The 27,520-nt window shown below is 38.4% G+C and overlaps 1 protein-coding gene across 3 annotated transcripts in view; it reads right to left on the bottom strand.

Moving 5' to 3' along the window:
• Positions 1–27,520, bottom strand: part of MIGA1 (mitoguardin 1) — a 79,241-nt gene that overhangs the window by 46,651 nt on the left and 5,070 nt on the right. For all 3 annotated transcript variants that reach the window (XM_055401323.2, XM_088835405.1, XM_088835404.1), the window contains exons 3-7: positions 18,642–18,819; positions 12,825–12,961; positions 10,561–10,687; positions 7,828–7,961; positions 6,977–7,100 (exon numbers count right to left, since the gene is read on the bottom strand). In XM_055401323.2, coding sequence (XP_055257298.1) covers positions 6,977–7,100; positions 7,828–7,961; positions 10,561–10,687; positions 12,825–12,961; positions 18,642–18,819 — 700 coding nt within the window. The remainder of the gene's footprint in view (positions 1–6,976; positions 7,101–7,827; positions 7,962–10,560; positions 10,688–12,824; positions 12,962–18,641; positions 18,820–27,520) is intronic.

The raw sequence follows: 27,520 nt of genomic DNA, 5'->3' as shown, positions 1-27,520 counted from the left end.
TGAGGATGGGGGATGTTTACCAAGGGAACAAACCCTGTGATTAGAAATCCAGAACTTCTGGGGCTTCCCTGGTAGCTCAGTGGTAAAGAATAGGCTTGCCAATGCAGGATTCATGGGTTCGACCCCTGATCTGGGAAGATCTCATATGATGCAGAGCAACTAAGCCTGTGCACCACAACTACTAAACCTGTGCTCTCGAGCCTGGGAGCTGCAACTACGGAAGCCTGCATATGTTAGAGCCCACAGTCCATAAGAGAAGTCACCCCAGTGAGAAGCCTACACATCACAGCTAGAGAGTAGTCCCCATTCACCACAACTAGAGAGAAGCCTGTGTAGCAGTGAAGACCCAGCACAGCCAAAAATAATAATAATAAATTAAAAAGAAAGAAAATTGGAACTTTCAACTCCAACCCTGACCCCTAAAGGGAGAAAGGCCGAGAATTAAGTGAATCGCCAATAGCTGATGACTTAATCAACTGCGCCTACATAATGGAACCTCCATAAGAATATGACAGAGTTTAGAGAGCTCCAGGTTGGTGAACATATCCAGGTGCAAGGAGAGTGCTGTGTCTGGAGAGGGTATGAAAGTTCTACACCCATTTCCCATACCTTGCCCTATGCATCTCTTCTGCTTGACTGTTGCTTAATTATATCTTTCATAATAAATGAATAACAGAAAGTAAAGTGTTTCTCAAAATTCTGTGAGCCATCCTATCAATAGTAAACTATCAAGCCTAAGGAGGGATTGGTGGGAACCTATGATTTATTAAAAAAAAAAAACACTGGTCAGAAGCGCAAGCGGTTTGGCTTTGCAACTGGCATATGAGTGGGGGCACTCTTGTGAGATAAGCCCTTACTTAACCTGTGGAGTTTGCACTAACACTGGGTATTTAAGTGTTTGCCTGAAGGGAATTGCAGGACACCCCAACTGGTGTCCACAGAGAACTGGAGAATTTTTTGGCATGGAAAATCCACTCATTTTGTGTCAAAAGTTGTAAATAAAGGGAAACAAGTTTTCCTTTAAACATGTTTTGTTAATGGTTTCAATGAGAGCCTTGATGACCAAGAAGATCAAACTGAACAAACAAGAAAGTCATAGAAAGCTGAGAGGGATGTCAAATCTAAATCTATCTTAATTCAGGATGATGACTTGAGAAAGGACAATTTAGTACTGAATAGGAAAAATAAACATAACATCTAAAAGCTTGGGTCCAAAGAAACAACTACACAGGAACAAATGAGGGAAGAAGTGACTTAAAAATAACATATCTAACAATAACAACAAAGAATTTAAGTTTCAGCTTACCATTAGTTCAACATTAGCAATGTTAGTTAATGTAGGGACTTCCCTGGTAGTCCAGGGGTTAAGAATTCGCCTGCCACTACAGGGAAACATGGGTTCCATCCCTGTCCGGGAAGATTCCACAGCCACAGGGCAACTAACCCCTGTGAGCCATAACTACGGGGCCCACCCCCTAGAGCCCGTGTTCCACAAGGGACGCCGCCACAATGAGAAGCCTGTGCACCAACTAGAAAGCAGTTGCCATTCATGGCAACTAGAGACGCCCACGTGCAGCACCAAAGACCCAGAGCAGACAAAAATAAATAAACTTAAAAACAAAACAAAAAAACCCCCCAAACTAATATAGTCCTTAGGCTCTGTAATTACAATGTTCAGAATTTCTTGTTCAGTATGACAGAGCATAAGGATCTACTTCTCCTTTCTAAAGGCCCATTAAAAAGGGTAGGATCCCTGGTGGTCCAGTGGTTGGAACTCCCCAGTTGCGCTGCCACGGGTATGGATTCAATCAAGTCACATGGTGCAACCAAAAAAACAAAAAGACAGGAAGAAAATAACAGCATCACTGGAAAACATGGAAAAGGTATCACCAGACCATAAATTTTAAAGAATACCTTGAAATTAGCCAATGGAGACTCAAGCAGGTCCTAAAAAACCATAGCGCAATTATCCTAGAGGCAAAAACCATCTTCCTCGGTGTGTTAGAGAAGTTCGAAACTCCAAGCCAATAAATATTGCTTCCCTGTTCCCTGGAATTTATATTTGTTATATAATTTAATTCTCATAATTATTTTGTTAAATAAGTAAGATATACCCATTTTTCAGATGAAGAAGTTGAGGCTTAGACAAGTTATATAATCACATAAATAATAAATGCTGAGTGAACCTAGAATTTGGACTCCGTCAGTCTGAATCTGTAATTTGTATTTTTAGTCATTACACAGATGAAGGCCAAAAGGTAATCCATTAGAGTAACTTATTAAAGCAATACGCTAAATTCAGTTGGCACAGTTGGGCCCTCTCCCCCTATTCCCTCCATTAGATAGAGTAGTTCACTCCATTAGTTCCTGGATTAAACCTTGACAACTTCCTTCTATAAAATGAGTGAAATCTCTCTAGACTGCCTTGAGAGCCTAAGAGAGGAGGAAAGACACATGAGTTAACTGCAGATCCCTAGGTAGATATGGAGGAAGAAATCAATTTCTAGGAAAGGAAGATCCACACAAAATAAATGATACAACTACCAGAAATAAGGTTCCTTACTTCAGCAGCTGTAGCGATTCCAGATTACAAGCTTCAAAACAACATTTCTTACAGGGAACTATGCCGCAGAGAGTTCATAGTCAGTCTTCCAATCCAAAGAACCACCTGTCTTCTGAGTGGTGAGACAATACAGCACGGTGGCTTTTGGACTCCAGAGTCAGCTGTCTGGGTCCAAGTCTAAGCTCTGTCACTTTATCGCTGTGTAACTCTGGGGACAATATACAACCTTGACGTACACCTTTTCCTATTTGGAACCAGTCTGTTGTTCCATGTCCAGTTCTAACTGTTGCTTCCTGACCTGCATACAGGTTTCTCAAGAGGCAGGTCAGGTGGTCTGGGATTCCCATCTCTTTCAGAATGTTCCACAGTTTATTGTGAGCGACACAGTCAAAGGCTTTGGCATAGTCAATGAAGCAGAAATAGATGTTTATCTGAAACTCTCTTGCTTTCTCCATGATCCAGTGGATGTTGGCAATTTGATCTCTGGTGCCTCTGCCTTTTCTAAAACCTGCTTGAACATCTGGGAGTTCACGGTTTACATACTGCTGAAGCCTGGCTTGGAGAATTTTGAGCATGACTTTACTAGCGTGTGAGATGCGTGCAATTGTGCGGTAGTTTGAGCATTCTTTGGCATTGCCTTTCTTTGGGATTGGAATGAAGACTGACCTCTTCCAGTCCTGTGGCCACTGCTGAGTTTTCCAAATCTGCTGGCATATTGAGTGCAGCACTTTCACAGCATCATCTTTCAAGACTTGAAATAGCTCAACTGGAATTCCATCACCTCCACTAGCTTTGTTAGTAGAGATGCTTTCTAAGGCCCACTTGACTTCACATTCCAAGATGTCTGGCTCTAGGTCAGTGATCATGTTATCGTGACTATCTTGGTCGTGAAGATCTTTTTTGTACAGTTCTTCTGTGTATTCCTGCCACCTCTTCTTAATATCTTCTGCTTCTGTTAGGTCCATACCATTTCTGTCCTTTATTGAGCCCATCTTTGCATGAAATGTTCCCTTGGAATCTCTAATTTTCTTGAAGAGGTCTCTTATTTTTCCTATTCTGTTGTTTTCCTCTATTTCTTTGCATTGATCACTGAGGAAGTCTTTCTTATCTCTCCTTGCTATTCTTTGGAACTCTGCATTCAGATGCTTATATCTTTCCTTTGCTCCTTTGCTTTTCGCTTCTCTTCTTTTCACAGCTATTTGTAAGGCCTCCTCAGACAGCCATTTCGCTCTTCTGCATTTCTTTTCCATGGGGATGGTCTTGGTCCCTGTCTCCTGTACAATGTCACGAACCTCCGTCCAGAGTTCATCAGGCACTCTATCAATCAGCAAGATTGCTGGAAGAAATATCAATAACCTCAGATATGCAGATGACACTACCCTTATGGCAGTAAGTGAAGAGGAACTCAAAAGCCTCTTGATGAAAGTGAAAGAGGAGAGTGAAAAGGTTGGCTTGAAGCTCAACATTCAGAAAACAAAGATCATGGCATCTGGTCCCATCAATTCATGGGAAATAGATGGAAAAACAGTGGAAACAGTGTCAGACTTTATTTTTTTGGGCTCCAAAATCACTGCAGATACTGATTGCAGCCATGAAATTAAAAGACGCTTACTCCTTGGAAGGAAAGTTATGACCAACCTTGATAGTATATTAAAAAGCAGAGACATTACTTTGCCAACCAAAGTCCGTCTAGTCAAGGCAATGGTTTTTCCCGTGGTCATGTATGGATGTGAGAGTTGGACTGTGAAGAAAGCTGATCGCCGAAGAATCGATGCTTTTGAACTGTCGTGCTGGAGAAGACTCTTGAGAGTCCCTTCGACTGCAAGGAGATCCAACCAGTCCATTCTAAAGGAGATCAATCCTGGACGTTCATTGGAAGGACTGATGCTAAAGGTGAAACTCCAATACTTTGGCCACCTCATGCGACGAGTTGACTCACTGGAAAAGACTCTGATGCTGGGAAAGGTTGGGGGCGGGAGGAGAAGGGGACGACAGAGAATGAGATGGCTGGATGGCATCACCGACTCTGTGGACATGAGTTTGAGTGGACTCCGGGAGTTGGTGATGGACAGGGAGGCCTGGCGTGCTGTGATTCATGGGGTCACGGAGAGTCGGACACGACTGAGTGACTGAACTGAACTGAACTGAACTCTGGGGAAGTGACTTAATACCTGTGTACCTCTCTCCCCAGCTGAAAAATGAGGATGATAACCATAATTACCTCATAAAAGCTGTTGTGAGGACTAAGTGGGATGGTTTTTACTCAGAATTGTGCCTGATCCAAAAAAGGAACCATGGGCCGTAGCAAAGAGCCTAAAACATAACATGCAAACAACAGTAATTGTTAGATATTAAGTTCAGGGGAAAGGAGATGAATTAGATGACTGCTGCTAAAAAAAAATCCTCCAACCTTGAAAACCTATCAAATTCTTAGCAAGAAAAAAAAATTAATTTTTATCAAATAAGACAAAGCAAATTCCAAAACGATAAAGTACTCACTGAATACTTAAACCAATCAAAAATTGGTTTAAGTTCACCCCTGAGCTTCTGAAGGCATTTGTTAACCTCTCTTTATTTATGACTATTAATAAGTTGACTCTAGGGGACAAGGATAGTTAAATGACTTCTGAGCAATCCTGATTAACAGCAAATAACAGATATAACAGAAATACTCCCTTACTGGAGTTCTGGCCATAGATTCAGCTCTTTCAGTCCAGAATTTCCAAAATGGAAACTTGTAGTAACAAAATATTCAAATAATTCCCAAGAAGGAACAAAATAAAACAGCATCATGTCAACTGGAGTCTCCAGGGCAATAACAGGCAAGGCACTGTTAGGCTGCAGAGAAAAGGAAAAGCCAGCCAGCCAAATAGTCTTTGACAGCTCAAGTTAAGACATGGGTGGGATTAGGAACTTATTACAAACCTAAGCTAACCGAATGGATGGGTGGATTATGGGTCCCACTCTAGAAATCCTAGCCATTTACAGTTCCAAATTAACAACAATTCTTCAGAAACAACTTGGAGCCCCAGAAATCAAACCATCTGCCTAGAGGTCTTCTTGTCCAGATGCAATGTAAAACCAACACAGACCCTCTGAGCAGTACCTCAAAAACCTTTTGTAACTGATAACCTGAAGAAATGAGAGATAGATTCCACCAACTGCTATGATCAGTAGAAAAAAGAAACTCTGGGCATGCCAAACAGAACAAAATCTGAGACACATATTAGGAGACTAATAAGTATACAACACCACATCTACCTGATCCTTATCATAAGGGTCAGACAGAAACTGCAAGCAGAAGATTAGAATAGTGATGGCAAATACAACTTTCCTAAAATAAAACGTGAATAGTCTCAGGCCCCCTTCCTCATATTTATAAATTTTTCCTACTTCTTTTTCTCTGTGGCTTTCTTTGCTGTTTATCCACTTTGCTATCTTTTCTAGTTGTTCCATTCCCACTTTTACATCTGACTTCTTTTAAAAATCCTTCTCTTTGTTCTTTTTAAAACTTATTGTCACAAATACCATTCTAATAAGTTACAAAAGAAACTGTATAAATATATACCTATATATATATATATATAAAGAAAACTTTGACAAATTCTATTTGTTGACATGAATATGATCTATATTTTTTTCTGGCCTATAATCTCTATATGTCAAACTCTTATACCTATGCCAAGAGCAGAGAAACTATTAAAAAACACTGAAGTCTAATGAAAAAATTTTTAAGACAGTAAGTCAAGGAAGCAACTTTTTTTTCTCACTCTCTCTCTCTCTCTTTTTTTTTTTTTTAAGCTACACTGGGCAGCCTTCAGTTCCCTGACTGGGACTGAACCTGGGCCATCACAGTGAAGGTCCAGAATCCTAACGACTACTCCCAGAAGCAGTTTTTATCACTCCTCCTTGGAAGACTTCACTTAAGAAGTCTATTCAAAGTTCTTTTCTCTTTAAAGTAGGAAACAAACATAATGGTGTATGATAATGTATATATTGACTACTTACATCAAAATGTAGCCTGCAACTGAAACAAGGACAAGAAATAGAATTACTTAAAATACTTTAAATTTAAGTCATGAGCTAAACAACCATTTCTGAGGTAGCGTATCTCTCTCTCATATTATTATTTTTTTCCACCCTCCAACACTTTAACTGGGATTCTTTCACTTGGAATGTAATTTTAAAATAGTGTTACAATCCTATCTATGATAAGTACTTGAATTTGTATCAGTAAGTTCAGTTGCAAAGTTAAACTGAAAGGAGAAAAACCAATAAATATGATAGAACTGTTGATCTCTTGGCTATTTTCTAAAAAGTAGTACATATTAATACACTTTAGCAAATGATTTCAAGAATATAAAAGAATAAAATGACACATTCCATAAAAACCACATAAAATAACCGCCTTACCAGTATCATTAACAAGGGAATTAGGATCAGATGCCCCCAAGGTAGCTTCAAACTCCTCTTGGAGACGATATGCTCTTTGCAGCAGAGATTCAAGTTTATGGATAAATTCAGTACTAATAATATCCTACAATGAGAGAACACATACACACAGCAAGTATTAGATGCTAATGTTAAAATTCTACACATTTTCCACTTTTAAATGAAAGAAAAGTGAGGAATGTTATTTTAAAAACTACTGGTTGGGTGGTGAGAATACTGCAATAGAAGTCAGGGGGCCTGGGTTCTGGCTGTGCCTCACATAGAATCATCTCCATTTCGTACTCTGTATAATTGAGCTGGACTAGATCAGGGGTTCTCAATGTAAGGTCCCTAATCAGGAGCATCAATATTACCTGGGAACTTGAGATTAGAAGTGAATTAGAAACTCTGGAGGTGGGGCCCCCAAGTCTGTTTTTTAATAAGCCTTTCAGAGGCCTGTAATGCATACTCAACTCTGAAAATCATTAGCCTAGATGATGATCAATAAATAACAGTCTAGCTCTACATTACTCTATGAATATAATGGCACTTAATTCAACCCAAAGCACAAAGCAGACGTTTAAAAATTCCTTCAGAAATCATATCTGCTTAATTCTATATACTCTTGGAAAATCATGAAATGATGAATTGCATATTTAACAGCTAACTGAACAGGAAGAGCCCAGTGAGAAATATCCCTACACAAATCCTGAAGGAGAAAAAAATAAAAAGTTCTGTTAAATGCCACAGAAATCAAGGTCACTGAATCAACATTAAAAATAGTTAAACTTTTCCAATATTATGAAGACCATTCCCAAATAAGTCACCCTTACATCTACACTTTCTTCTGCAATGGCATCTCCTGCACCCAATTTAATGGAACCACAGGCTTCATCTTCAGCCTGTCTATTTCGAAAGGTTAGAGCTTGTTCCCATCGACGCAACGCCTCTTCAAACAATTCCATACCTAAAAATTAAGAACAGAACAATTTTATTTATTTTTTTTGGCCATGCCACGCGGCTTATGGGATCTTAATCCCCTGACCAGGGATCAAACTCACACCCCCTGCAGTGGAGTGCAGAGTCTGAACCACCAGACCACCATAAGTCCTTCTTAGTAGAATCTTAATATCCTAATATATTCCAGGTCTACAGTTCCAGTCAACCAACAATAAGGGAGAAATGACTGACGTGTTTTTTCCTTTTTAAAACTAGTAAGTCAAATGCATACACTGATTGGAATTTTTCCAAAACAATATCATGAATTCACCAAAAGTTCCAACAATAATAGCTAATTTTTATAGTCACAGAACTATCAAAATATCCCTCTAAATTAAAAACTGATAGGCAAATAGAAAAACTAGTTGAGAAGAAACTATAAGGTTTATAAGAGGCTTTCAGAAGAAGAAAGCAAAGCTAAGAAGAAAAATAATAGCACAGAAGTCTAAAATAATGTCTTTTCTATCTTTTTTCCACCAAAAAGTGTTTTAATCCACTATGACACCAACTTGCTGACTTGGATGGATAAAGTGCTGGACCAGAGTTAAAAATACACAAGAACCCATAAAAGGTTACAGTCCAAGTAGAAATTTCATATCCCTGCTTACAGAAAGCTTTTGTGGAAAAAATAAGTGATTATGTGCCTCTTTTTATTCAAAATTTTTTTTAAAAATATAGCTTACCAAAATCATTATGTACTTCAAACAAAACCAAAATATTTCAAAAGCTCAATTTCTCTAGACATATAGAAGTAAAAGATCTTTAAAAAGCTGCTTAAGAATCTGGCCAAGTCATTCTCAAGATGTTTTTAAGATATGGTAGTTAAGAGAATGTGTGTTAATCACTCAGTCGTGTCTGACTCTTTCAACTCCATGGACTGCAGCTCGCCAGGTTCCTCTGTCCATAAGGATTCTCCAGGCAAGAATACTGGAGTGGGTTGCCATTCCCTTCTCCAGGAGTTAACAGAACACCTGTCCTCAAAAATAATTTCTTCGGTTATCTAGAGAATCTACTACTCTAAACAAATGTTCTGTGAATGAAACGTAGGCTTTTCTTTTGTTTCATTTTCTGTAGCAAAGAATCATTGCCTGGATCTTCCTTCTAAAAAAAATTATACACTTAAAAGACTCCTTTTTCTAAGCTATGTAATTCTCATTCCTTCATCCTTTCTCACTCCCTCCCCTCTCTGCCCCTCTGATTATTTTGGCTAAATATAAGGAAGAACTATTTAACGCCAGAGTTGCCCAAAGAGAAAAGGTGCCTTTCAGGAAGTACTGTGTCTCACCTCACTGCAGAACGTGGCCCAACTGTCTTATATCAGCAATTCTGTAATAGAACTGAAACAGTATTCCCTACCAATCCTAATTGTATGACACTGAGACTTCCTACAGCTTCTCTAGCTTTGCTCTACTTCTCTTCAACTCTCTCAGTATTCTTATGAAGTGGCCAAAGTAGGTTTACTAGGCATAGTTAAATCTAGGAGCACAGTGAGCTTAATTCTTGGAAACTTCAGAAAAGGTAGCAGAAGAACTACTCTTACTTCCTTTGCCAAGGGCAGGAGTAACCAGTGCACCACAGCAGATGACAGCACCTTTAACGATTGATTCTAGAGTGTGAGGAAGGTACCCAGTCCTTCTGCCAGCTCATCACCCGCTTACTGCTCACTGGCTAGGACCACAAGACTTTTTTGGTTTTATTTTTTAGTTAGCATGCATTCCCCTTAAAAGGAATATAGCCTGAAACAGAGAACAGAGGAACACAGACAAGGATTTGAAAAAGTATTTGAGTCTGATTCAGTATTAAGGAGTCTGGTCCTCTTCCTGGGCTCCAGTGAAACTTTCTAGACATGTTTATGTTCTAGCTGTAAACAGAGGCCCCTTTCTATGTAAAATCCTTCCTAGATATAGGAAGAATACAAATGATAGCTAGATAAAAGGCTACTTTCAGTGCATTTTGATTGATTGATTAGATGAGGTCAGGTGAGTGTAATAGACTGAATAATGACCACCCAAAGATGGTTCCTAGTTTATGGAACTTGTAAATGTTAAAACAGTCTTTGTGGGTGTGATTAAGTATCTTAACATGGTTAAGATTATCCTACATTATCTGATGGGCTCTAGATCCAATCACAATCATCCTCATAACAGAGAGGCAGAGGGAGATCTGAAACACACAGTGAAGAGGAAGGGAAGGGTCGGAGTCATGTGGCCACAAGCCTAAAGTGGCACCAGAAGCTGCAAGGGGCACCGACTGAATTCTCCTCCAAGACTCCAGAGGGAACACGGCCCAAATGACACCTTGATTTCAATCCCGTGATAATTATTTCAGACTTCAGGCCTCCAGAACTTCAAAAGAGTATATTTCTATCATTTTAAGCCACCAAGTTTGTGGTTGTTTGTATAGCAGCCTCAGAAAACTAATATAACATGTTATGTTATACAGACTGGAGTCAACAGATAAAAGAACATTTTAGAATTACAGTTGCTTCCCTTAGAACAATTCATCATTCTTCATTTTCACATTACATGTGAGCACAGTATCTTAAACCATTATTATGTTATTCCTACCCATCAAATATAAGTTCTCAGGAGTCGTCACAGGAATATTAACAAGTTTAATATCATCTTCATCTGCTTTGTCCCAGGAATTAGAATTGCCACAAGCACAGCTATGACAAGAATTGACACTCTGGACCTGAAATTGGATGGACAGAAGTTACTTCAAAATCTCTTTTTATAACAGTATTTTATGTTCTTTTATATTTATAAATTATTTACATAAATCCTAATCCTGGTAAAACAACCCATGGGATTTCTACCTGAAGAAATAAATCTGATTATACTCAATCAAACTTAGAATTCATAAGACCCTAAATACTCTGAATGCTTGTTTGCTCAAAATGATACATGTAGAACAATATTTTGAACATAAACCAGTTGTTGTTGTTTAGTCACTCAGTCGCATCCAACTCTTTTCTGACTCCAAAGACTGTAGCCCGCCAGGCTCCTCCGTCCATGGAATTTTTCAGACAAGAATACTGGAGTGGGTTGCCATTTCCCTCTCCAGGGGATCTTCCCAACAGGGAAAGGGATCAAAACAACATCTCTGCATCTCCTGCACTGTAGGTAGAGTCTTTACCATTGGGCCACCAGGGAATTTATTTCCTTCAAAAATCAAGCAGCTATTTTTATAGTTTACTGTCATTAAGTATTTACTTATAAATTTTACACACACCTACTTTGATTTGAGGTAACTAGCTTACTTTCCTTTCAGAACTTATTACAATGCTTATTTTCTGCTGTAATAATGAAAATCGAAAAGCCTCTATCATCTTTACTTCTGTAGCAAGGTCTGATGAGCCAATCATTTGTCACTTCTTCGCAAAGACTCCCAAATCTTGAATTTCAGTTCTGCCCTCTTTTGAGAAATCTAAGCTCACATTTCCACCTGCCTATTTGGTGACTCCACATGGCTCTTCTGCTGGCATCTCAAACTGATAATACGAAAAAAGAGCTTTGCATCTTCCCAAAACAAAAACTCCTCCCAAGTTCAGTAAAATTACTTTTATCTCCATAACTTCTCAAACTAGGTAACAAGAAGTCATCTTTAGCTTCTCTTCCCACACCTCTCATATCTAGTTATCAAATCCTGTGGACCCTGTCCTCTCCTTTTCTACTCCTGTTGTCATGACTCTCAGGCACTCATTAAGAGGCAGAAATCTGGGTTCAGAGTCCTGACAGCGGAGTAAGTAAGTAGGTCGGCCAATGCATGGATAGCAAAGTGATTCTAAAGACTAATTATTTATACTGTTATCACAAAAATCCTTTTCTCTAGTCAAGAACAGCTTCAATTTTCAGTTGAGAAAATTTAAAAGAGAGGTACCTTTCTGACACGGAGGAGGTCCAGGTTATAGAATGGGCATATACTTCATTATCCTGCTCAGTTTCCCAGAGGAATTGAAAGGGCATGTCTTTGATCTAAATGTTCCTCCCACGGACAGAGGAACCTGGTGGGCTACAGTCCAAGGGGTCGCAAAGAGTCAGACATCACTGAGTGACTAAGTACAACACAGCACAGCTCAATAGAAGAGCCTTTAAAATGTGATATGTTTTTAAGCATTTAAGAAAGGAGCAGCTATATGTTCCAATAAAATACAGAAGCAAGGTATGAACAGATTATAGTATCCTATAAACTATTTTTTAAATGAATATACATGATGTTAGAGGCATATTCTCCCTGGAATACACATAAGAAACTGTCAGTGTTCATCTCTAAAGAGGCGAATTGAGAAGATTAGGAGCATATTTTTCATGTACATTATTTAGTAGCAAGTGCATATCCTACCTGTTCTGTAAAAGAACTTTTAAACTATATTATATTTAAATAAATATTAACTTTACTCTTCACCTGTCAATCAATACTATGTTAATGGTGTAAAGGAAGAGGTGAAAGACTCCATACTTGGCTTCATCAAGCCAAATACTGTTACATAAGCAGGTTCATCAAGCAGTTTTTGTAACCTAGTACCACGTTTGGCTGCATCTTCTAGGTTTTTGTAGAATATCTAGCTTTGAAGCAACACTTCCATACCAACACTATCCTCACAGGACACCATAGGATCACATTACCTGACTCAAAAAAACCTGGAACCAAGCTGGCTGAATATTTCACAAAAAGGTAATTTTACTTGTCTGAAGAAAACAGGATCAGCCAGATTTCTTAAGGTTCTCTCCATACTAAAAGCTATCTAATTGTATGACATTTAAACCAATATATAATGATAGATATATAATCAAAATTAAAAGAAAAAATTAATAAAATGTTTACTTACAGAGGCTAAACTCTGTGCAGAACCTGAGTATTTACTGAAGAGTCCTCCATTAGCAAGGTTACAAGACTGAGATCCTTTGTCTTTGGCAGAACTTAAAGATAATGTCAAATTCTGTCTGCTACTGGAACAACTTGAACCTACCAAACAAACATATTAAAAGTATCAATAACCCCTATGATAAATTTCAGATAAAATTTCAGAGTTTATATATTCATTCAGAGAGCTATTTTAAAATACAATTCCCCTAACTGTGTAAATTATTAAATATATCATACCATTATTAAAATCTACATCTCTAAATAACATTTTTAACACTGCTTCTGAAATGAAGATTCAAACATGCATCTAATTAATTAAGGTGGTATCTGAATGGCCTACTGTACAATCAGTATAAAAATATTGGCAACTATGAACCTTCAAATTATAAATTTAACAAAATATAAGCACTTCTTATATTCTTGCCTGAATTACACCAAAACTTTATCCATATCACATTATCTTAGCCTTTTATACATCTGTCTCCCCTAACCATCTACCCATTCATCTCAGGCAAATGTTGTATCTTAGTTTATCTTAATACAGCAGTTAAACTTTTCAAATCAAATCCTGGCACTTACTAGTTATACGAACTTGAGCAAGTTACTTAACTTTTCCATATCCCAATAGGATTACAGTCCTAATTCATAGGATTGTTATAAAGGTTATTTCAACACAGTGAATATACAGCATGTTCACACTGTACCTAAGATCTTATAAAAACCTAATAAAAAAAAATAAGTGTGTGTTTGTCGCTCAGTCATGTCCGACTCTTCGCAACTTCATGAACTGGGCCTTGCCAGGCTCCTCCATCGATGGGATATTGCAGGCAAGAATACTGGAGTGGGTTGCCATTCCCTTCTCCAGCGGTTCTTCCCAACACAGGGACTGAACCTGAAAGGCATCATTATTGTTGTAATATGTTCACAACACTTGGCACAAAACAGTCTTTCTTTATTTGCTACACCAACAAATCACAAGAGCATACGATAAATTAATAAAAAATAATTTTAAATTTAAAGAATAAACCCAGCATGCTCAAGAAATTACGTCAATCGATACAATTTGATAATATGTACCATGTCTTTAAAAAAATACACAGATTTTATAAAGGCCAGCAATTCTACTTCTAGAACTTTATAAACTTAGGAAATAATCAGATAACTATATGCGAAGCAAGAAAAATAACCTAAAGAATGCAATAGGGAACTGGTTAAAAAAGTAAAGCACATTTGCACACTAAGTATATATTAAAAAATGATAGCATAGAGATATATCTATTGACATTTAAAAACATTCTTACATAATACTATATATATTTTTAAGATTTACTGATTGATTTTTGGCTGCTCTGGGTCTTCGGTGCTGCGCACAGGCTTTCTCTAGTTGCGCTGCACAGGTTTCTCATTGTGGTGGCTTCTCTTTTGGAGAGCATGGACTTCTGGGCACAGGCGGTCAAAAGTTGCTGAGCTTAGTTGGTCCACAGGATGTGGAACCTTTCCAGACGGGAGATCAAACCAATGTCCTCTGCACTGGCTGGCAGATTCTTAACCACTGGACTACCAGGGAAGCCCCCATAATATTAAATATTAAAAGGCTACAAGAAGTATGAATTTTACTTAAAATATATAAACCATTTATTTGTATATAATAAAAATATTAAGTCTCAATGTATTTAAATGCAAATATAAATGACTATATATATGCCAAAATATTATCAGTCGTTATTTCTGGGTAGCAGAATTTCAAGCGATTGTCATTTTTTATTGGTGCTTATCTGTATTATCTAAGCTGTCTAAAATGAATTTGTATTAACTGTGAGTTATATATTCAGTTCAGTCAGTTCAGTCGCTCAGTCATGTCCAGCTCTTTAAAACCCCAGGAACTGCAGCACGCCAGGCTTCCCCATTCATCACCAACTCCCAGAGCTTGCTCAAACTTGTGTCCATCAAGTCAGTGATACCATCCAACCATCTCATTCTCTGTCATCCCCTTCTCCTCCAACCTTCAGTATTTCCCAGCATAAAGGTGTTTTTCAATAAGTCAGTTCTTCGCATCAGGTGGCCAAAGTACTGGAGTTTCAGCTTCAGCATCAGTCCTTCCAATGAATATTCAGGACTGATTTCCTTTAGGATGGACTGGTTGGATCTCTGTGCAGTCCAAGGGACTCTCAAGAATCTTCTCCAACATCACAGTTCAAAAGCATCAATTCTTTGGCGCTCAGCTTTCTTTGTAGTTCAACTCTCACATCCATACATGACTACTGGAAAAACCACAGCTTTGACTAGACAGACCTTTGTTGGCAAAGTAAAGTCTCTGCTTTTTAATATGCTGTCTAGGTTGGTCATAGCTTTTCATCCAAGGAGCAAGCGTCTTAATTTCATGGCTGCAGTCACCATCTGCAGTGATTTTGGAGCCCAAAAAGATCAAGTCTGTCACTGTTTCCATTGTTTCTCCATCTATTTTCCATGAAGTGATGGGACCAGATGCCATGATCTTAGTGTTCTGAACGTTGTTTTAAGCCAACTTTTTCACTCTCCTCTTTCATTTTCATCAACAGACTCTTTAGTTCTTCTTCCCTTTCTGCCATAACGGTGGTGTCATCTGCATATCTGAGGTTACTGATACTTCTCCCAGCAATCCTGATTCCAGTTTGTGCTTCATCCAGCCTGGCATTTCGCATGATGTACTCTGCATATAAGTTAAATAAGCAGGGTGACAATATACAGCCTTGATGTACTACTTCCTTATTTGGAACCAGTCTTTTGTTCCATGTCCAATTCTAACTATAGCTTCTTGACCTGCATACAGATTTCTCAGGAGACAGGTCAGGTGGTCTGGTATACCCATCTCTTTCAGAATTTTCCAGTTTGTTGTGATCCACACAGTCAAAGGCTTTGGCATAGTCAATAAAGCAGAAGTAGATGTTTTTCTCGAACTCCCTTGCTTTTTCAATGATCCAACAGATGTAGGCAATTTGATCTCTGGTTCCTCTGCCTATTCTAAATTAGGCTTGAACATCTGGAAGTTCACGGTTCACGTACTGTTGAAGTCAGGCGTGGAGAATTTTGAGCATTACTTTGTTAGTCTGTGAGATGAATGCAATTGTGCAGTAGTTTGAACATTCTTTCGCATTGCCTTTCTTTGGGATTGGAGTGAAAACTGACCTTTTCCAGTCCTGTGACCACTGCTGAGTTTTCCAAATTTGCTGGCATATTGAGTGCAGCACTGATGCAGCATCATCTTTTAGGATCTGAAATAGCGCAACTGGAATTCCATCACCTCCACTAGGTTTTTTCATAGTGATGCTTCCTATGGCCCACTTGACTTTGCATTCCAAGATGTCTGGCTCTAGGTGAGTGATCACACCATTGTGGTTATCTGGATCATGAAGGTCTTTTTTGTATAGTCCTTCTGTGGTGGCTCAGAGGTTAAAGCGTTTGCCTCCAATGCTGGAGACCTGGGTTTGATCCCTGGGTTGGAAGATCCCTGGAGAAGGAAATGGCAACCCACTCCAGTACTCGTGCCTGGAGAATCCCATGGACGGAGGAGCCTGGTAGGCTACAGTTCACAGGGTCGCAAAGAGTCGGACACGACTGAGCGACTTCACTTCACTCTGTGTATTCTTGCCACCTCTTCCTAATATCTTTTGCTTCTGTTAGGTCCATACCATTTCTGTCCTTTATTGTGCCAATCTTTGCATGATGTTTCCTTGGTATCTCTAATTCTCTTAAGGAGATTTCTAGTCTTTCCTATTCTTTTGTTTTCCTCTATTTCTTTGCATTGATCGCTGAGGAAGGCTTTTATCTCTCCTTGCTGTTCTTTGGAACTCTGCTTTCAAATGGGTGTATCTTTCCTTTTCTCCTTTGCCTTTAGCTTCTCTTCTTTGCCAGCTATTTGTAAGGCCTCCTCAGACAGCCATTTTGCCTTTTTGCATTTCTTTTTCTTGGGGATGGTCTTGGTCCCTGTCTCCTGTACAAGGTCACAAACCTCCATCCATGTTTCTTCAGGCACTCTATCAGATCTAGTCCCTTGAATCCATTTGTCACTTCCACTGTAGAATCACAAGGGATTCGATTTAGGTCATCCTTGACTGTCTATTTGTTTTCCCTACTTACTTCAATTTCAGTCTGAATTTGGTAATAAGGAGTTCATGATCTGAGCCACAGTCAGCTCCTGGTCTTGTTTTTGCTAACTGTATACAGCTTCTCCGTCTTTGGCTGCAAAGAATATAATCAATCTGATTTCGGTGTTGACCATCTGGTGATGTCCATGTGTAGCATCTTCTCTTGTGTTGTTGGAAGAGGGTGTTAGCTATAATTAGCGCGTTCTCTTGGCAAAACTCTATTAGCCTTTGCCCTGCTTCATTCCATACTCCAAGGCCAAATTTGCCTGTTACTCCAGGTGTTTCTTGACTTCCTATTTTTGCATTCCAGTCCCCTATAATGAAAAGGACATCTTTTGGGGGTTTTAGTTCTAGAAAGTCTTGTAGGTCTTCATAGAAACATTCAACTTCAGCTTCTTCAGCATTACTGGTTGGGGCATAGACTTGGATTACTGTGATACTGAATGGTTTGCCTTGGAAATGAACAGAGATCATTCTGTCATTTTTGAGACTGCATACAAGTACTGCATTTCGGACTCTTTTGTTGATTATGATGGCTACTCCATTTCTTCTAAGGGATTCTTGTCCACAGTAGTGGATATAATTGTCATCTGAGTTAAATTCATCCATTCCAGTCCATTTTAGTTCACGAATTCCTAAAATGTCGATGTTCAGTCTTGCCATCTCCTGTTTGAGCCCTTCCGATTTGCCTTGATTCATGGACCTAACATTCCAGGTTCCTATGCAATATTGCTCTTTACAGCATTGGACTTAACTTCCATCAACAGTCACATGCACTGCTGCTGCTGCTAAGTTGCTTCAATCATGTCCAACTCTGTGAGACCCCATCAGGCTTTGCCGTCCCTGGGATTCTCTAGGCAAGAACACTGGAGTGGGCTGCCATTTCCTTCTCCAATGGATGAAAGTGAAAAGTTAAAGGGAAGTTGTTCAGTCGTCTCCGACTCCTCACGACCCCATGGACTGCAGCCTATCAGGCTCCTCCGTCCATAGGATTTTCCAGGCAAGAGTACTGGAGTGGATTGCCATTGGCTTCTCCTCACATCCACTACTGGGTATTGTTTTTGCTTTGGCTCTGTCTCTTCATTCTTTCTGGAGTTAATTCTCCACTTTTCTCCAGAAGCGTATTGGACAACTACTCACCTGGGGAGTTCATCTTTCAGTGTCCTATCTTTTTGCCTTTTCATACTATCTGTGGGATTCTCAAGGCAAGAATACTGAAGTGGTTTGCCATTCCTTTCTCCATGGGACCACATTTTGTCAGAACTCTCCACCAAGACCCATCTGTCCTGGATGACCCTACACAGCATGGCTCATAGTTTCATTGAGTTAGACAAGGCTGTGGTCCACGTGATCAGTTTGGTTAGCTTTCTGTGATTGTCATTTTCATTCTGTCTGCCCTCTGATGGATAGGATAAGAGGCTTATGGAAGCTTCCTGATGGGAGAGACTGACTGAGGGGCAAACTGGGTAAACTGAAACCGACAGAGGCAAATTGTTCTGATGGGCGGGGCCGTGCTCAGTAAATATTTAATCCAATTTTCCGCTATATATTAAGCAAGGAGATTTTGGAAACTAAAACACTGAAATTACTGCACTCCAGTAATGATGCACATATACAATTTCCTTTGTAGACTTAATTCAGCTATTTCTACATACCTTTGTCTGACGCTGCTCTTTTAGTGTATTCAAGTATGAGGTGCTCTGGTTCCCATGGTAATATCTTTCCTTTCTTTTTTCCACGTCTTCTTTTAAAGTGATGGGCCAGAAAAATTACAGATACAGCGCTCACTGCAGTTACCATGAATAACTTTTTAGCTACTGGCGAAAACTTGATCTAGAAAAGATGCAGTGAGAGTGAAAAGTAAGTATTTTATTTGCTTGCTTAAAACCTACAAAAAGACTAAAATTACTCTGAAGCTAATATAGTTCTAAATACTGCCAAGATAACATTATTTCACTCTTTCAGTGACAGCTAGCCCAAATGAATTTCAAAAACATACTAAAAAAATGTAGTAATTTATCATCCACTACTCTAAAGTTCTCAGCTAAACACTAAAAATCAAAAAGTCATCAGGAGCACAAAATAATTCAATTCCGTTAATATCTGTTAAACAACTAATGATTAATTCATGCAACTCAATCTTCTATCAGCATAACAGCAGGAATCATTGCAGGAATGATTTAATCAGACTTTTAAAATGAACCAATTTTTTTCTATTTATTTTTAACTGGAGGATAATTGCCTGACAATATTGGTTTGATTTCTACCACACATCAACATGAATTAGCCATAGGTATACATACGTCCCCTCCCTCTTGAACTTCCCTCCCACCTCCCACCCTTTCCCACCCCTCTAGGTTATTACAGAGCCCCCATTTCAGTTCCAAGTCATACAGCAAATTTCCACTGGCCATCTTAAAATGAACTGGTTTTATTTCAAACTATCTGGAAATCTGGGAAAACATAAATTAACTCAATTTATAAATATAATTTGTTGTTGTTGTTCAGATGCTCAGTCATGTCTGACTCTGAGACCCCATGGACTGCAACCCCCCAGGCTCCTCTGTCCATGGGATTTCCCAGGCAAGAATACTGAAGTCGGTTGCCATTTCCTACTCAAGAGGATCTTCCCGACCCAGGAATTGAGCTCACATCTCCTGCATTGGCAGGCAGACTCTTTAATACTGAGCCACCAGTCATTTGAATAAGCCTTTCTATTCATGAATTAATCAACAAACATTTACTCAGCATTTTACAATATACCAGGACTGTGTTAAAATTAAAATCTTGGTATAATTCTATTCAGTAAGTATGTATCAGCCAATGCCTCTCTTGGCTTGGCCACCCTTCCTTTGAGGTATTCCTTCTGTTCTTTCTTCAGTAAACTTGCTTTTGCCACAAAAAACAAGTAAGTATTTATCAAATGTCTTCCATTGATCAAGAAGCACCAGAGGATACAGATCTTGCTTTCTTCAAGCAGTGTGCTAAGAGTAAAGACAGATATACAAATAATGTATGACAAATAACTACAGTATAATGTGATAAATATAGCAATGTTAAGTATGAACTAAGAACTAACATAAGAGCAAGCGGTAATTATCTTTTTCTTGAAGGACAAACACTATTGATCAACTAAAATGCAAAAGAACTTTAAAATAAAGCTATAGCTTAGGGGATATAATGAGAACTAGAGAGAGTATCACAAAGAGTTCAATCTTCCAACTACAAAAAAGCCAAATGCCAAATTCTCAATTTTTTTTTTTAATCCATCAGAATGCTGAAGTTGGAGGGTAATCAAATGGCCCCCAAACTAAGAAGAATGGTATTTGCAAGGAAAGACTGACATGAAAACTGGGATTTTCCTGGCGGTACAGTGGTTAAGAATCCAATATAGAGGACACGGGTTCAATCCCTGGTCCAGGAAGATTTCGCATTCCGAGGAGCAACTCAGCCCATGCACCACCACAACTGAGCCTGTGCTCTAGAGCCCAAGAGTTGCAACTACTGAGCCCACACACCACGAGTACTGAAGCCTGTGTGCTCTAGGGCCTGTGAGCCACAACTACTAAATCTGTGGCCCTACAGCCTGTGCTCCACAATAAGAGAAGCCACCGCTCCCACAGCTAGAGAAAAGCCCCTGCAGCAACAAAGACCCAGCACAGCCAAAATAAAATTTTAAAAAAAGCTCATTTTTTTTGTATACCAGGAATGATTTACTTCCACTTGTCATTAGAATCTGGCGTCAAGAACTATGATCTAACAAAAAATTTAAAACTATTCTTACTCTATTTTTCTTCCAAATCCACTTAACTCGCCCAAAACTATCATGAAAAATCGGAACATTCCAGTGCAGTCCCAGGCTTTTTTCCCTTTACAAACTGTAAGAATTATTCTCTTCAGTAATGTCTTCACTACAGGAACTGCCAAATTTTTTATTCTTTCCATTTCTGCTTTTCCCTCTGGAACCATAGTTCCAATGTTCATGGCAACCAAATGAGATTTGGGGGGAAAAAAGAAAACAGTTCCTAGAATTTGGATGCTAAACATCCAATAATATAAATTCTAAAAATAGCCCTGTCATTAAGAACACCTTACTTCTCATTATATTTTATAAACTGCCATGATCTTATTATATCCTGCCCTCCAAAAAAATGCTTCTTAGGTCAAATTTTAATATTTATGGCATAAGCAAATGTAAGATAAGAAAATTAAGACCTCTACTAAAGAAAATAATCTATTGGGAGTTCCCTGGTGGCCTAGTGGTTAGGATTCAGCACTTTCACACTGTGGCCACGGTTCAATCCCATAAACTATGAAATCCCATAAGCTGTCTGGTGTGGTCAAAAAAAAAAAGAATCTATTAACAAAGGCCCAGCCACAGCTAAGTGGTCATGTTCTGCTATATCATAGGGCACTGAAATTAGAGAACTATTAGGAGACATAAATACAATATTAAAACTACTGTCAGAAATATAACATACTTTATTAATATGAATTCAAATATAAATCAATTTACTTTTAAGATCCAAGTTCTGTTAACATGTTATTATTTTTGCATAAAAGATCCATTACAACTTATAGTCTTAATCTTATGAAAAAAGAAACCTTTCCAAGACAAAAACAAGGTAAATTTCCCAGGAAAAGATTTTTATCAGAAGTAATCTAGATAACACAAGGTCTGAAAGTTTCTATTACTCCTGATGCTAAAGCTGAAACTGCAATACTTTGGCCACCTCATGCGACGAGTTGACTCACTGGAAAAGACGCTAGGAAAGGTTGGCGGCGGGGAGGAGAAGGGGATGACCAAGAATGAGATGGCTGGATGGCATCACCAACTCTGTGGACATGAGTTTGAGTGAACTCCAGGAGTTGGTGATGGACGGGAGGCCTGGCGTGCTGTGATTCATGGGGTCGCGGAGAGTTGGACATGACTGAGTGACTGAACTGAACTGAACTGAACCATTTATTCTGTTACTTTTTTCCCCACAGGAAAGTCAATTACTTCCTATATCATCACCCAGAAAACTGAAAATACAGCATCTCACAATCCCAAATTCTTGAGGGGTTTTTTGAAGTGATATAGTCCATTTCCTTAACTCTAGAGAAAATGAAAACCTAATACTGTCTTATTCATTCAACATGAACTGAGCACCAACTTATAGTCCAAACACTGAGAATGACAAGAAAGAAATAAGACACTGTTCCTTGTGCTCAGATTCCACAATCCTCCCCACTCCATAACCTGATGCTGTTGTTTATAATGTTCTTGTCAAGTTCACCCCTCATCTAATGTTCTCAGGAGACAGAGAACAGTCAGTCACTCACAAGTTTCCTGCTCCAATAACCTATTTCCTGATACTCAGCATACATTTCTAACTAGAACTAAATTGATCTATTCCTCTAACACAGTACCTTACACAACTTTTTTATTGTGGTGGGGTAGGGAGGCACAGGGGCAGCTCTAAGAACCTTATGAAGTTCTAAGCTCAATAAGGGCAGAAATTATTTACTACTTTATATCAACTGAAACAGAGAAGATATTCAATAAACATAGTTTGAATCTCTCCGATAACTGGAACACACAATGTCACATACTAACTGTGACCTTTGGACAAGAGAGAATACCATCTTCTTCAAAGGGTTGCTGAAAGTAATATCTGACACAAAGCATGCATTCCAAAAATGTGCTTATTATTTTAATTAAAACATTTTAAACACCTTACTTTGAAATAATTTTAGAATTTACAGAGAAGATGCAGAGACAGCAGAGAGAGTTCTTACATCACTCAGTTTTTCTCTAACAGTAACATCTTACATAACAATAGTGCTCTTGTCAAAACTGAGAAATTAACGTTAGGACAATAATATCTAAGCTACAGACTTTATTCTAATTTACCCAGTTTTTCCACTAATGTTCTTTTTGCTATCGTAGGGCCAATTCAGGATACCACATTCATTACATTTAGACAGATTTTTTATTAATTTTTTAAAGTGCTGAGTTAATTGTTAGACTCTTCTGATTAACACCCTGAATCTGGAGAACCAACTACACTACTTACCACTTCACTTTGTGGTTTCCAACTGAAAAACTAGTCTGCTTGCATTAGTAAGAGACACAGTAATATACCAAAGAAATCCTTAAAAAGACCACAGAAGCAAAAGACAAGTAATTTATTTAGAGTATGTATTTATCAAATGAAAGAAAAAAATACTTGGAAAATATATCATTCCTTAAATGCACAAGAAAATAAAACAGGAGCTAACATTTATGGAGGTGTTCACTCATCTTTTCTGTACGCCAGACAACATGCTTTTCATTCCTTCTCATCGATGATACAAATTGGCTTTAAAAAAGGTTAAGAAACTTGCCAAAGATCACACAATTCCATAGCAGTGGGATGTGAATCAAAACATATCACAGAAGATGTGTTTAAATCCATGCACGCTATGGACCATGTGCTAAAATTACTTCAGTCGCACTGACAATGTATCTTAGTATGCAATTAATTACATAACTGAATGGCTTCCAAAATGGATTGTCAGTTTTGGGAAGCTGAACTAATGAACAAAAATTTTCTTACATGTCTTTTTCCATAAAACATCAATATAATTCTAAAGCTACAGAACTGTCTACACAAGAACTCTGAGCTTTTCCTTGGTCTTTACTTGGTCCTTTGATGCTACTCAAAACATAGTCTGCTCTCTTAGTACAGGGCCAACACCCTCTTTTGGTAAAGGCCAGATAGTAATTATCTTAGGCTTGGGGAACATATGGGTCTCTACTGTAACCACTTAACTCTGCTGTTACAGCACAAAAACAGTTACAGTAATATATTAACAAATGAGCATGGCTGTGTTCCAATAAAACATTACTTGTAAAAACAGGTGGTGGCCTTGATTTGGCCCATAGGCTGTAGACTGCTTACCCACCTTGGTGCATTTCATAACATGGAATGAGTTTTGGATACCCAATACTGTGACTGGAGAGTAAAGGATTTATCCTTAATTTATCTGCAATGACTATTTATATTATTTATAAAAATATTCCATGGAACAATGTGGACAACAGTCCTGGCCTCAAAAAAATATTCCTGTGATTGAAAAGCAGGTTGTATAGTAGAAATAGTTTGGATAAAACACACAAAAATAACCGGCAAAAATCCCAAAGTTTTGGGGAATGCAAAACAATACTATCCTTATGGGAGAAAATTTAGCAATATCTACCAAAATTTAAATTCATTTACTCCTCAACCCAAAAATACAAAGCCTAAAAATTAATCCTATATCTGTACTGTGTGAATTAACGTATATCAAACTTATTCATTATAGCATTGTGCTGGAATCAAGATTACCAGGAGAAATAACAACCTCAGATATGCAGAAGACACCACCCCTATTGCAGAAAGCAAAGAACTAAAGAGGAGGAGATTGAAAAAGCTGCCTTAAAATTCATCATTCAGAAAACTAAGATCATGGCATCTGGTGCCACTGTTTCATGGAAAATAGATGAGGAAACAAGGGAAACAGAGACAGACTTTATTTTGGGGGTTCCAAAAATCACTGCAGATGGTGACTGCAGCCATGAAATTAAAAAGACGCTTGCTCCTTGGAAGAAAAGCTATGACCAACCTAGACAGCATATTAAAAAGAGAGACTTTATTTTGCCAACAAAGGTCTGTCTAGTCAAGGCTATGGTTTTTCCAGTAGTCATGTATGGATGTGAGAGTTGGACTACAAAGAAAGCTGAGAGCCAAAGAATTGATACTTTTGAACTAAGGTATTGGACAAGACTCTTGAGAGTCCCTTGGACTGCAAGGAGATCCAACCAGTCCATCCTAAAGGAGATCAGTCCTGGGTGTTCATTGGAAGGACTGATGTTGAAGCTGAAACTCCAATACTTTGGCCACCTGATGCAAAAAGCTGATTCATTTGAAAAGACCCTGATGTCGGGAAAGATTGAGGGCAGGAGGAGAAGGGGACGACAGAGGATGAGATGCTTCGACGGCATCACCGACTCAACGGACATGGGTTTGGGTGAACTCAAGGAGTCGGTGATGGACAGGGAGGCCTGGCGTGCTGAGGTTCATGGGGTCCCAGAGTCAGACACGACTGAGCGACTGAATTGAACTGAAGATGAGGTGGTTGGATGGCATCTCCAACTCAATGGACATGAATTTAAGCAAACTCCAGGAGACGGTGAAGGACAGGGAAGCCTGCTGTGCTGCAGTCCATAGGGCTGCAAAGAGTCGGACACAACTTAGTGACTGAACAACAATTGTTTGTAATGAACAAAATCAGAAACAACCCAAATATCCATATATAAAAACATCATGCAGCTGTAGGTACAAAAAAAATCTACATATATTAATATGGAAAAATCTCCAAGAAATTTTTAAGCACAAAAAAGAGCAAGAACATTAAGTAGTATGTTACCTTCTGTTAGAAAGAAGAGAAAATTAGAACATGTAATTGTTTTTGCTGATATTTAATATCTAAATAAAGAAACCTTGAAAGATACTCAGATAATCCAAATGGTTATCCATAAAAGTGGATAGGGACTGAGATAAAATAAACATTTCCATGTATGTACGTGTGTGTGTACATATATATAGTTTTGATTTTTGAACCCATAAATGTTGTTTAGTCAATGACTCTTTTGCAACCACATGGACTGTAGCCCATCAGGCTCCTGTGTCCATGGGATTTCCCAGACAAAAATACTGGAGTGGGTTGCCAGTTCCTTCTTCAAGCAATCTTCCTGACCCCTCTGGGGTCAAACCCCTATCTCCTCCATCAGCAGGCAGATTCTTTACCATTGAGCCACCAGGGAAGCCTCCAACTATTCAAATAATACATTTTAAAGAATAACGTTAGTTTAGTACTCTTGCCTAGAAAATCCCATGGATGGAGGAGCCTGGTAGGCTGCAGTCTGTGGGGTCGCTAAGGGTCGGACACGATTGAGTGACTTCACTTTCACTTTTCACTTTCACACATTGGAGAAGGAAATGGCAACCCACTCCAGTATTCTTGCCTGGAGAATCTCGGACGGGGGAGCCTGGTGGGCTTCCGTCTATGGGGTCACACAGAGTCGCATACGACTGACGTGACTTAGAAGCAGCAGCAGCAGGATCATTGTAAGGATTAAAGAATTTACAAATGTATACAATATAAAATCTCTAAGACAGTGTTTTACACACAGTGGGTGCTGCTATGTCCTGTTGCTAGACTTTTTAAATGTCATCCAAATGGTGTGGTAACATAAATAAATAAAAGAATAAATACCAAACAGACTTAATATTTTCAACTCTAGGAATAAAAAATATATTTATATAAAAATTGGACATATATATATATACACACACACACATATACATACAAATATATATACATAATGAACTGTTGAAACAACCCAAAAACTCAAAAATAGAGAAATATTCAATAAATTATAGCATGTCTATATTTATAAAGCATTTTTAATGACAGAGAAAATGCTCAAAATATACAACTTTATAATCTCAAATGTAATCTCAAATTAGGGGGACAAAGCACTGGGGGTGGGGGGAGTGAGGGACTGGGGAGCAGAGATATGTATGCAGAAATAAAAGACCTAAGTAAAGTGTAGCCAGTAAACTTTTATAGAGGGGTTGTTGGCAATTTTTATTTTCTCTTTAATTCTTTTCTGTATTTTTCAAATTTTCTTTTAATCATGTAATCCTAAAAAGGAAAAGAGAGAAAATAGGTTTTGGGATCAAAGAAAAGCAAGTTCAAATCCCGTATAATATACACAATTCTAGACAAGTAAGCTATTAAAAAGCCACCAGATTTATAAATTGGAGATGATACAGAAATTTGAAGAATCTTTTAAGGATTAGAGACATTATATGTAAAAAAGACCTAATATCTTAAACACAGTGAACACTAAGTATTACTCTCATACATTACATGAGAGGATGTGTAACATCCTCTCCTATATAAAATTATATAGGGGACTTCCCCAGAGGTCCAGTGGTTAAAAACTCTTGAGCTTCCATGGCTGGGTAAGTGGACCAAGAAGTGATCCCTGGTCACGGAACTAACTATTCGATCCCACATGCCACATGATGTGGCCAAACAAAAAGAAATAAAATGATACTGTATTTTACTCTAAGACACTATTCATTTAAGATGTAAGCAAGTTTCAGAAATGTTAAAATGTGAAAAATGATCATCTTAGATTTGATGAAATTCATTGTAAGTTTAGTGAAATAAATGCTACTTTCCATATGTATCTTTTTTTAAAATTTATTTATTTTAATTGGAAGCTAATTACTTTACAATATTGTAGTGGTTTTTGTCATACATTGGCATGAATCAGCCATGGGTGTACATGTGTTCCCCATCCTGAACCTACCTCCTACGTCCCTCCCCATCCCATCCCAGCACACTGGCCCTGAGCACCCTGTCTCATGCATCAAACCTTGACTGGCGATCTGTTTCACATATGATAATATACAGGTTTCAATGCTATTCTCTCAAATCATCCCACCCTCGCCTT

This window comes from Moschus berezovskii, chromosome 4, assembly GCF_049115385.1.
Source record: "Moschus berezovskii isolate FMDL1 chromosome 4, NW_MosBer_1.0, whole genome shotgun sequence".
Lineage (NCBI taxonomy): Eukaryota > Metazoa > Chordata > Mammalia > Artiodactyla > Moschidae > Moschus > Moschus berezovskii.
This window is presented reverse-complemented; position numbering and strand designations above follow the sequence as displayed.